At 39.2% G+C, this 12210-nt stretch overlaps 1 protein-coding gene across 1 annotated transcript in view; it reads left to right on the forward strand.

Moving 5' to 3' along the window:
* Positions 1–855: 855 nt before the first annotated feature.
* The window catches only part of LOC117262743 (serine/threonine-protein kinase WNK1-like), a 30074-nt gene continuing 18719 nt past the window's right edge, over positions 856–12210 (forward strand). Inside the window, exons 1-2 of the mRNA XM_033635858.2 lie at positions 856–1065; positions 2884–4131. Of these exons, the coding sequence (XP_033491749.2) occupies positions 3349–4131 (783 nt within the window). The 5' untranslated portion in view covers positions 856–1065; positions 2884–3348. The remainder of the gene's footprint in view (positions 1066–2883; positions 4132–12210) is intronic.

Genomic DNA, 12210 nt, shown 5'->3' on the forward strand with positions numbered 1-12210 from the left:
TTTCCAATTTTGATAACGGAAGTTTTAAACAGTATGTTTGAAATTTGAAATGGATGGTGCAATCAAAATAATAAACACAATAAAAAGGCAGCTTTTATTTAAAGAAATAGATTATTTATTTTTGATTGTGTATAAATATATATATATATTAAATGTATTTCCATTCAAACTAGATTGTTACATATGTTAGAGCCCTAACTTGTGTTAACAATGTTGGAAAAAGACACATATTTTATTTTCTAAAGAGGGCATTTGGTGAACCCTTTTTTTTGTATACAGAATTTTATTGGTGATAGTTATAGTCGTCCCACCCCCCCCCCCCCCCCCCCCACCCCCCACCCCCCACCCCCCCAATTAAAACACAAAAAGGCAAGAAAATAAATAATGAAATGCAGTGCAGGGAGAGGCAAAAAACCCAGAGGGTTTATTTGAAGCCTCCACCAAATAAAAATTTTAATGTTATAAAAAACTCAAAAGTATAGAAAGGCAAAGAACAATACATAAAATAATACAAGTGATAACAAACTACTAACAGCAAAATATGTATGTGGACAAACTTTACCTAATCAATATCTTACATAAACATATTCCAAAGAGATTATTATTAATGAATACTAATCAATTTAGAATATGCTTATCATAGTATTTAGAATCAGAGTTATCTGATACGACCCATAAATGGTTTGTGATTTGAATTCACAGGTGTTTTGACTGTAAGTACAGCCTACATAAATCTATTGTTGCAGGAAATCATACAACATTGATATGATGAAGGTGCTTCAAAGGGATCCATGTATGTGTGTGTTGTGGTTATGAGGTCATTCTTCACTGGCGCAGGCGCTTTCGGAAAAACCCGTTTCTTCGTCAATATGTAGCAACTGCGCCGCTTGTTTGTAAGAGAGCCCTCAAATCGCAACTCTGATATTAACTGACTGGGTAACTTATCTGCCTGACATTTAACGATAGTGTACATGTATTCCCCTTTTATATGGCAAGACGGATTAACGCTGTGAAGTCAATTTCAACGCCGATGGTCGTCAGTTGTGTTGTGGATACGATATTGAGGTAGGTCGCTATCTGCCACCCGGCACCGCTTTACGTTAGTTAGCTCGTGAGGGGCTACACTGCTAACGTAAGTGTTAGCAAAGCTAGATTCAACGAACTGCGGCAAGCGTAGCGTTGCTAAGCCGAAACAAACGTCATACAGAAGATGTACCGCTTGGTCACGAATAGTTGCTGTTAACCACCTAGTAAATATATAATTTTAAAGTGAGTAATAACAACAAACGAAGCGCTACAGCTGTAAGCGCGTCAGGTAACATTAAATTGAATGGTGACAGCCAGGAGGAGGTGGGTCTAGCTTCTTAGGCCAGCCTAGCTAACGTTAGCTAGCTAGGTAGCAGTGGCGCTATTTCTCAAAGCCTGGTTTCCAACTGGCGTCATACCGGACGAACGTATCCGGTGTACAGCTTGTAATGTTAATGATTCAGGTCGGAAACTGGCCCAGGATACGGTAAAGTTGTCAATATAGAGTAACATAAACGCTGGTGTTAATTGCTAACGGTTACAGATACGTTAAATATGGCGACACTAGCTAAGGGAAATAACTAACGTTAAGATGATATGCTAACAGCGGGGCGGAATACATTTTAAAAAGACGTGACGTGGAAATCATTCATCGTTGGTTAACGTTTCACTGGTCAAAGATGAGCTAACACCGGCTAACTAGCTCTGTGCTAGCGGTGCTTGCTAGCAAGCTAACAAAGAGCCGTTGCTCCTCCTTGCTTTGTATGCTCGATGTTGCCATTTCAAATGGCTGTGGTGTCACTTACGAGGCGGCGGAGAAGTAGGTACGTAGACAAGGCTTCCGTTAATTAATAAATTAATTTAATTAAGTCGTGCCGTCGTATCTCTGTTTTATTGGGATGTTACTGCTGCTAACATTACCAGGTTTGGGTCTGACATTGTGCTTTGCTGCGCTGGTAATGGCTGCAGCCATGGCAGGTTATAGATGACTAATAAGTAATAACATTGTCATTGCAAGTCTGCATATTTAGAAGGCCACTATAGACAAATTACAAAAACAGTCATGCCACATGGCACCAGTCTTTTGCATGTAACCTACAGTTTCGATATTGGTAGTTCATATTTGTGCAGCTCTAACGTTTAATGCTCAGAAGCGATTTTAACAATGAACTCACTATTAGTTGCTTAGACAGTATTCACTAACCCCATAAGTCGCATTATATGTGGTTTCCTGTTGTGGAGACTGAGGAATAATCAGCTGACAACTGTGCTCAATTAGTTACTTGTGGTCTTCAACAAATGTGAGGCATTGAGAGATTAGTGTGTCATTCTGAATGGCTGTTGAACGCATTAGGCATTTGTGCCGCATTATGCACTTATAAAGGCTCATTTATATTGTCTACTTGATATGTATAAACACTTAATGCTTACTTACAGATTAATGGAATGGTATACCAAGTGTCCATAGCTGTAAAATACAGTAAAATTACCTACTAGGACCTGCAATGAAGTAACTGTGAATGCAAGCATGGGCCTTTCATCGTTTGTCCTTGGGCAAGACAGCAAATCTTATCTTAATTTAAAGACAATTTTTTCCTTCAACGATCATTTGTGAATCACAAAATGGTGATTGAATACAGATGGTTCAGTGCAGTACAGTAGGCTGTGCACTGCATTAGATATGCAGTGTCTGTCAGCTGTCTTTCTGTTGACAGCAATGGTATTAAACTTCATGTATACTGTAAATTCTACTTGTGAGCACTTAGGCTTGTCTCTTACAGATCTCGCTGACAATTGACATAATGTTGGTTACATTTTGGAACGTGTTAGGCAGCTCTTTCTTTTTTTGTCTTGCAGAGAAACTGGACTGGAGCATATTCCGAGTGTCTGGCCTTCCTGCCTTTGCCTACAGTAGGAAGTTTGGTGCCTGTTTTGGGCCGTGCATGTTTGTTCCTCACCAGTGATTCCTTATGCTTGAGAGAAGCTGCACCCTGTGTCTTACAGGATGGATGGTGTGGACTTAAAGAGACTTGTTTGTCAACATCAGCACTCTGTGTTCTGCTGTGGTGTTCAGTCTTTTACCATTTACAAGAGAACACCTCCCATCCTACACCTCCAATCTCTGCACTATCTATATATAAAGACCGTCTTTAAGCAATAAAACAGTCAGCTTGAGATAGAAGTTGTAGGACTTTCTATCTTTTTTTTCTTTTTAAAGCACAGATCGATACTGCTTGTATAAGCCTATATGGCGGACATGGAAGTATCCTTATTTTAATTTTTCAGTCAGTGTACCCCCTTACTCCTAGTGTGGGTGGTGGGATGTCGGAAAAGCCAGACGACAAAATGGTGAAGTTCCTGGCTCCCCCTCAGAAGAGTGGAAATGGCCCCAGCTCTGGTTCAGATTCGATGGTGAGCGAGTGTCGGCCAACAGAAGTGAGACGCCGCCATCACACCATGGAACGTGATCGATGTAACCCTGAACACCGTTTCTTGCGTCGCAGTGTCATCAGTGATTCCAATGCTACAGCATTGGCCCTCCCTTTACCTAGCAAGATCCCCATCCCTGCACCTCAACGGGTTCAAGTACGAGAAGCCGTCCCCCAGCGGCAACAGGCTGCTGCTCCTCATTTGCTGCAGACAGAACTAAGTTTAGCTAAACATAAGTCCGCTGATAGTGGAAGAGGAAGACAAGAAGGACAAGAAATAGCCAAGGTGGATGTAGTGCCTTCAGAGCAGGAGCCTGCCATCGTCCCAGATACCTGTGATGGAGAGGTGGTGGTAGAAGCCCGCTCCATACCGAGCTTAGGAACAGAATTGCCTAGTCAAACAGAACCTGAAAGCACCACTGAGGTGAAGTCACATCAAGAAGAGGGGGAGGAAGAAGATAAGGATTCTGCCAAGGCAAGAGCAGAGGCAGAGCAGAGAGAAGCTGAGAAAAAGGTGCAAGATGACATTGAAGAGGCAGAGACCAAAGCAGTGGGAACATCACCAGATGGGCGTTTCCTTAAGTTTGATATAGAAATTGGCCGTGGCTCCTTCAAGACTGTCTACAAGGGCTTGGACACTGAGACCACCGTGGAAGTGGCTTGGTGTGAGCTACAGGTATGAAATTGGGCTAATCATTATTCTTCCTGTGTTGCTTTTGCTATCACTTGTTTCTTTAATTGAGTCACCCTTAGTGTTGCATTCCTTCTGCAGGTGTCATCATCTCCTTTTGTTTAGGCCATTTGTTTTTATTGGGCCTAACCATGGTGGAGTAGAGCCAAAGCCATTTCCTTTCACACTGTTACCTGAGCGTCAGCCTCTGTCATTTCCGCTCTGAGAGACATGGCAGGCATTTCCCTTTTCATTGTTTCATTTTGCATTTGTCAGCAAAGTATACCAAAAAATGTATGCCGTAGCCCATCCTCGTTGACACGACCACCCTTTAGACTAAATGTCTAATAAAGTAACGTGTCTACTTCACCATAGGACATTGGCAAATTACCAGAACTTGTCACGGCTTGTAGAATTCATATTTTTAACACTATGTCTAGGGGATACCAACACACAGAAAACTCTTGGACTAGATTCAGGGTTAGACTTTGTTTTAAAGCATTGGTAGTGTGCAGAGTTGATGTAGTCATGAAAATTATTTTCTTTAATCAGTGTTCACACTGGCAGAGGAAATCACATACCATTTAAAAATATTGTTTAGAATTATCATAACAAGGCATTAAAAGTAAAAAAAATCAACAAATTAATGTCAGCAAAAGGTAGGATTAATTATTTAGGTTATTGAAGATTTGGCATATCTAAACTGCCATAAAAGTTAGCAAAAGAGGAAGTAAGTAAAGAGTAAGAATGGCTTTAGTGATTATATTTTCCTGGGCTAAATGTGGCAACAGTAATAGTAATTGACTTACAGTTTTTAAAAGCATGACTAAGTTTTTATCTTGTCTTTAAATATATCTGTAAGCCTAAATATACTTATTGAAACACTCTCATTGTTATATAAATGCAAAATCCCCACACTAAAGAATCCATTTTGCTTTTTAATCCACTTCTGCCCAATAGTTAGTGGTTTTCTTAAAAATACTTGTGAAAAAAATTGTCGCTGCGCTGTCTGTCCAGTTGAAGCAGCAACATGGCCCTTAGCAAAGTTTGACCTCATTCACCACATGAATGTTTGCTTTTAGTGTCACGCTTTTGCCCAGTCACGAGAGGCTGAGGCCTCACACAGCAGCACATACAACCGTAGCTACACATGCACACTGGTTTCAGAACAATGTGAAGATTACAGACACGTGCCCCTCCCCCCTCACACAGACCTAATCACGCGCATGCTCAGTGCATTCCAGCTCTGAATGCCTGTGTGAATGCAAAGTGGGTCACATTCCTGATAGAGGAATCTCCTGTGTGAAGTGCAGCGGCCTGCCAAGGCCTGCTCCTAAACTATCAGTCCACCCTCAGCTCTTTTAACTTTCTTACATTTTCCCATATTTTATGTTTTATAACCCCTAACATTGAATTTCCCCTCAGGGGATTAATAAAGTAAATAAACTTAAACTTTATAAGTAAAACTCAATAAATAGTATTATAGTATTAAATAATGGAGGTAGGAAGGCATACTTATAAGTTTAGTTACTTACTTTGTTAGTGTACATTTGACTTCATCTATGGTAAGATGCTTTACTGTGCTGTGTGACATAGATGTGAGATGAATGCTGCACTTAAATGCTGTTGGTTGTGAAGTATTAGGGCTATAACTAATGATCAATGAACATAGCAAGTTATCAGATCCAGGATACTAAAGAGATTTATGATTTTCTGGTGATTGAGTAATGGATTGATTGACTGAACGTTGAGGGACTAATCCGCATGTTATGGGACAGAAAAAGATTCTTGCTGTCTCCTGTGAGTTTGTGTGAAACCAAAATATAGCCCTGTCTTCGTCGTGTGGTTTGTAGGAAACAATTCACCCATATAGACAAGATGTAATTGCCTCTCTTTTTTTGCCCATTTAAATTTGATGTAGGATCTAGCTGGGTTTTTGTTGGTTACTACTTTTATTGGTGCAAAGAAGTGATTCGTAGAAACATTTTACAGTTGAATGAGAAAACAGCTTTGTTTTATTCACATGGGCAGTTCTGAAATATGAACATGTAACATGATACTCTCATTCCCCTTCCTTCCTCTCTCAACTCAAGTGTTTCAGTGTTAGAAACTGTTCAGCTATATATGAGAAGCTGAAATCCCCTCTCACATGGTTGTTAAAGCTGTCCCATGATCACTCAAGAGCTTGTCTTACTTTCTCCATACATCTTGAGGGACAGGCATAGTCGAATGTTATGTTACAATATATTAAATATATATTATATTTAGTAGGATGAATGTTTAGAGGGCGTATTTAGTGGAGTGTAATGGCAAAATACATTTATTTTCTGTATTGTTTAGTGTCTTTTCAAACATTCATTTAATTACAGCCAATTTCACTTAAGAGCTTTTAGCAGTAGCAGACATATAATGACCATTTTCTACTTTTCTTCCGGGGTTGCATGAAAAATTGAATTACCCTCCTAAAAAGCAAATTTCACCAGCACAAATTTTAAGAAAGTGAGGGTTCATCTGGTCGTTTTGCTTATTGTTTTGTTTCCTGTTTATGCCAGAATCAGCGAGGCAGAAAGTAATCAGCCTCACCACTTGTTTGCTCACTGGGAATTTGGTGTCAGCTGGAAGCAACAGCCCGAACTTTGGCCTCCATGTTAATGAAACAAGTCGGACAGGTTTTCCTTCATAAGATCCCTTAATCTTACCTAAACATGTCAAAAATCCTGGAGCCACACTAGCAGTTCTGTAAGGCTTTAATGCTCTATATTACATGCCAGAAAACAACGAAAAATGGTTTGCTACTCTCAAATCTCTCCATTAGTAGGGTATATAATGTAAAGTTTGACCTTACGTGTGACACAAATGTGTTTTTACTTGATTTTTAATTTAGTACAATTATATGTCAGGTACCATCTATAAAAAAAACTATGTCAAACAAAGAGAAGAGATCCTTTAAGACCCCAGTTTTATGGAACTGAAATAACACTTTAATCTCAAAAGACAACACGAGACTTACTATTGTTTGTTTAAGAGGTGTGCTGTCATGACCTGAAGTTTTACACAAGTGGAAATTTAGTACCAAAAGTCATGACAAGCTCTTCAGTAGTCAGAAATCTCTCCCTTTGGTTCAGAGTGACACCAGTGGACCAACAAATCCACTTTGCTTTCCCTCAAGTTACGCCTCAGTCATGGCTAGAAGCTTTAGTGTGTGAAGTTTAAATAAAATGCCCCTGGCTTATCCAGTCTGAGAGGCCATCTGTCCACAATCGTCTAAGAATTTCTAGGCGTCCACCCTTTTCACCCATCCATGAACCCACACATTTGTTTCAGATCTCACATTGCAGGCATATCTGAACAATAAGTAGGTCACCACAGAGAGGAAGTTGAGGGAAAGAAAGGAATAAATCCAGGAACCTCCCCTTTCTTGCTCACCCTTCCATCCTCAACCATGTCATCTTCCTCTCGCTTCCTCCCCACCTCCTTCTTCTCCAGTCCTGGCAAAAGCCAAACATTGAAAGATGAGAAAGAAAAGTCACACATCCTTTAGAAGTTATGGAAGCTGCCCGTCCAGCTGGCTGATGGCATCCGCTGGGAGTGACACGCTATGCACAAGTAGTCTAGCATAGTGACTCTCTCTGTAATTACTCCTCGTGATTGCTAGTTTTTAAACTTACCATAAGATTTTAGATATTAATGGATCATATCTATTTTTTAGATACAAGAAATTACGGAAAAAGTATAACATTTTGTGAAGTGAAATTTCCTTATTGCGTTATCCGCATTCCTCTGAAACCAGTAAAGAACTTAACAGTAGCTAACCTGTTAGTGTCAAGCGGCAAAATTTAAACCATTTACTTATGTTAAGACAGATAATCTGCGCTGCAGTATTGTAATGCATTGATAATACACTAGCTATGAGAGTGCAGTGATAATTGCCTTTGTCCCACGACAGCTGTATTTCTGTATGAGTTAACATTAGGGGCTGTGCACTTAGTCACAAATTCTTTAAGATCAGTTGCATATACAGTTTATTACACTAAAAGAACTCAAGTGTAATGAAGTGCATCAGCGAGGAGTGGCATGTCAATTCATAAAACAGCAGAATTGAATGCGGGCTTTGTGCATCACAGCACTTAAAATAGACCTGAAAGCATGCTTGACACGAGGTCCTTATTCCCCTCTGACTATAACTATGGAGGGTTATGACCTTTTAAAGAGGATGTCTTAAATTACTGACCCAGATTTTGAGAATGACAGTGTCAGTTTTAACCTATATATGTTTGATCATTTAGTATTGTTGGTAAAATGTGTTTATTTCATAGGTTATTTGTGGGAAGTGGAAGTGACCACTGACTGCTTTGTCTGTATATTTCAAGACATGCTTAAAGGGTTGTCTAAATCTGATAAAGCTGTTTGTACTCGACACAGACCAGCAACTCATGCCTGGTGTATAATTTATAGAAAGAAAGTCAACGGTTTTAAACAGCAGTGGTCAGAATTATTGTGGTTATTTTCTCTAATTACTCAGCCCTTTTTTAGATGTTGGGTTTTTATTTATTTGAGCAAAAATGTGCCTTGCCTGCAGCTACTACACACGTTTCATACTTGACTTAAGCATTCATTAGCCAATAAAGTATTAGATGTTTTTTATAAACTATTAGATGTGGCTCAGAATTATATGGATTTTAGTGGTAATGCATGATATGAATGTTACGTTCTACATTATCTGTGGATTAACAAGTGATGCCAGGATTTTGCCTATTTATTCTAATGGAGTTGGTTGCCTGGCACATATGCCAAAAAAGTTTACTTCCACGTTTTCTTCTTCTTCTTTTGCTGACCCAGCCCACGAGTTCCTGCTTGGCTCATAGACTTTACATTGTGATGACTTCACAGATTTCTAAATCACTATTCTTGGCTTGATTAAGGTTTTACAAACATAAAATCATCATGGCTAAAAAAATGCAATAGAAAGATTCCTAATTCACCTTGTTTGCAGTTCGAGGTGTTCTGTCAGCAGTGTCACAGATGTTTCTTTTACAGAGAGAAAGAGCATTTTCCCCATAGACCACCTATGGGGAAAATGCTCTTTGGGCTGCAAGGGATTTTTTCGCTGCAGTACTGCAAGTGACCATTGGGAAAATTTTGCTTCAGGCTCAGTGGCTTTCCTGGGGTTCTGATTTGAAGTGGATAGCTTGTTTTTGTTTTTTTCTCTTTTTTTAACCACATTTAAATTAGATGAATAATCATACTGGCACATGTGAAATGACCTGGATGAATCATGTTGTCTTCTGCGGACAGTTTGAATGACAGTCACATGGTGATCTTCGGCTTCATTGCCATGTGTCACAGTGTCATGGGAGCACCAAAAACCTTTATTTACAGAGTCATACTGCTTTTAATGCAATAACTAAGTAGCATTTAGGGTGGAACTGTTTGACATGTCATTTTGGCTTTCAGGCCCATCAGCTGTGACCGAGATCCCAACCAATGTTACCCGGAGGGCATCATGTAGCCCTCAATGTCAGCCTCAGAGCAGACTTCAGAGCAGGGACCTGACAAAGCCAGCCCTTGGCATGATCACAGGCTTTTTTAAAGTCTATTTTTAGGATTGTTGAGTTATTTATGATGGCCTTTGCCTAGGAGCAGTATTTTCTGCTCTGCTTTGGTGATACTGTAGTTAACCAGCATTAGATGTGATTCACATTAGCTGGAAATACTTCAGGTCATGGAGTTGTTCTGATAGTGTTAGGGTGTGGCAGTTGTGGTTGAATATAAAACTAGCACAGTTTTAATAGCAGTATTTTTTTTATGTTATACAACATGAAATGGCCAATGCCTTCAAAATCACATAAAAAAACATATAGCTTTTCAGTGCAGTGAACCATGTTCCACTGTTTGGAAAAAAATGCCATATGGATACAGACCCTTATGCATTACTTCAGAGAAAACACCAGGTCAAACAGAACCATCAGAAATTAATTTTGTTTGTTGTAAATAGTGTACTCACAATTGTTAGTTTGGATGATGTTAGTATCATTACAGCACAATTTGGCTTAAAGTAAGTAACGGATTGAACTGTTGCCCTGTCCTATCCTATATAACATCCTGTCTTGTATTGCTGGACTACATCTAGGTCTGGGCAATAAATCAAAGTTGATTCATTGCTGAACTGAAGCAGTGAGATCATGGTTTCCGATAAGTGTTGTGCTGACTTTGCAGGGATGGTCCAAATCAAAGTGTTGACTAATCTGATTTTAACAAGTGTTTAAAATGAATTTCAGTATTGTTCACCGTCCTCATGTAACTTGTGTGTGTGCATATTATATTATTCACATCCACACATTTGCACTACTGTATCTACCCATGCACTCTATCTCTTGCTTTATCATACTCAGAGACTCCATAAGGACAGTTTCTCTCAGCTGAGAGTTATTATATTGCAGGAAGCGGTGGCAACACGGCTATTTAGTGAGCTGACTCATGCCCACTCTGTCAGATGCTGCTGTGATTCAGCTGCAGCTGCTGTTGCCCTCTGAGTGTCTGGCAGGTTAAGTTTCGAATTTATAGACATTTAAAGCCTCTCCCTGAAAATGGTACAAAGACCATGGTGATACTGACAACTATAGGAAAATATGTATACATAATCTGTAAAAGAAACTTCAAGGATTTGATCTAAGGTTTTGAAGTAATGATTTAAAGTCTGATAATCGGGTTTTACAAGTTCGTACGTCTTTGGGAGTTTCTCAAGCCACGCAATTAAGTTCAAAGGTGGGTGTGTGTGTAAGTGGTGCTGAGGTGGGACAAGTTAGCCACGTCAACCTCAGTGATAGGCAGAGACACCTTTCAATTGAACAAATGTGCCTGAAACATTATTTTTCCTTTTGCCTTTGTTGAAAATCTGATGGAGATGAACCACAGTAATGAAAGGAAGGGAGATAATATGCAAGAAAGGGCTCTGAAGTGAAACCATGGCACCAAGGCTGCAATCTGAACAACAAACCTTTGGCCTGCAAAGACACTTAGATGTTTTTAAAAAATCTCAGTATCTTAGGATCTGTCTAACTAAACCATATTTGTCAAATTTGCTCCCAGAATACACATTGGAAGATGTGATGTAGAATATTAGATATTGCAGCATAATCTGAAAATATGCATAGACTTCTGATATTTTTTTACCACCGTCTTCTGTTGACATTGCCATTTGGTCAGCACATGTGTGAAATGACTGTCCTGCTTTCTTCATCTCTTCAACTATTAAGTTAAATCTAAATCTTTTATTTCTAAAAGATAAGTAAATTAAAGTGACGTAATTTAAATGTTATGTAGCCTTAGTAGCGATGAGATAAAGCATTTCTGTTTGTTTCCCTTCCATTGTTCATTGAGTGGTGAATATTTGGCTTCCCTGATCAAGATTTATGGATGTACCAGAGACTACCAGGCACCGTTCCAAGTGACATTAACAGCAGGACATGGCACAGGCCAAAGAACTCTTTCAAGTGACAGTGCAAAGAAGTGTGATGTGTGTCTTATAACTGTGAGACTGTAAATTCGGGGAGGGTTTTTATAGGCCCTGGGTCTTGCATAATTTTAAGTGGTAAGGAAGCTATGTAATTAGTTCATCCAAGCTTATGCTGAGTAAGTCTTGGAAAATGTTAGGAGGGTAGGGGTGTTGGGGTGTGTGTAGGATATTTTTTTTTCAACCTCTTTGCATAAGTTGAAGTAGATATCAGTTTAGCAGGGTGAATGTTTTATCTCATACAGGGAGTACAGTTTTGAACGAGCCTGGACTTGTTCATTTGTTTTAATGAGTCATTAGGGTTGCAACGATATGAGATTTTCATGGTATGATAACCATCTCAAAATATTTCACTGTTTCATGGTATCACAGTTTTACAGAATTAATATTATTATCAATCCAATTGATCCTTCAAGAAATGAAAATGGAAGGGTTGTCTTTGGTTGAACAAACGTTTTATCACTACAATTGAAACTTGAAACCATTTTTTAAAATGGAAGTATGTGCAAAAAGTCTTCCTTTTGAAAATGACTAAAATACAGGGGAAATTCTCTGACTAGTTGCATTTTTTC

Source organism: Epinephelus lanceolatus, chromosome 5 (assembly GCF_041903045.1).
Source record: "Epinephelus lanceolatus isolate andai-2023 chromosome 5, ASM4190304v1, whole genome shotgun sequence".
NCBI lineage: Eukaryota > Metazoa > Chordata > Actinopteri > Perciformes > Serranidae > Epinephelus > Epinephelus lanceolatus.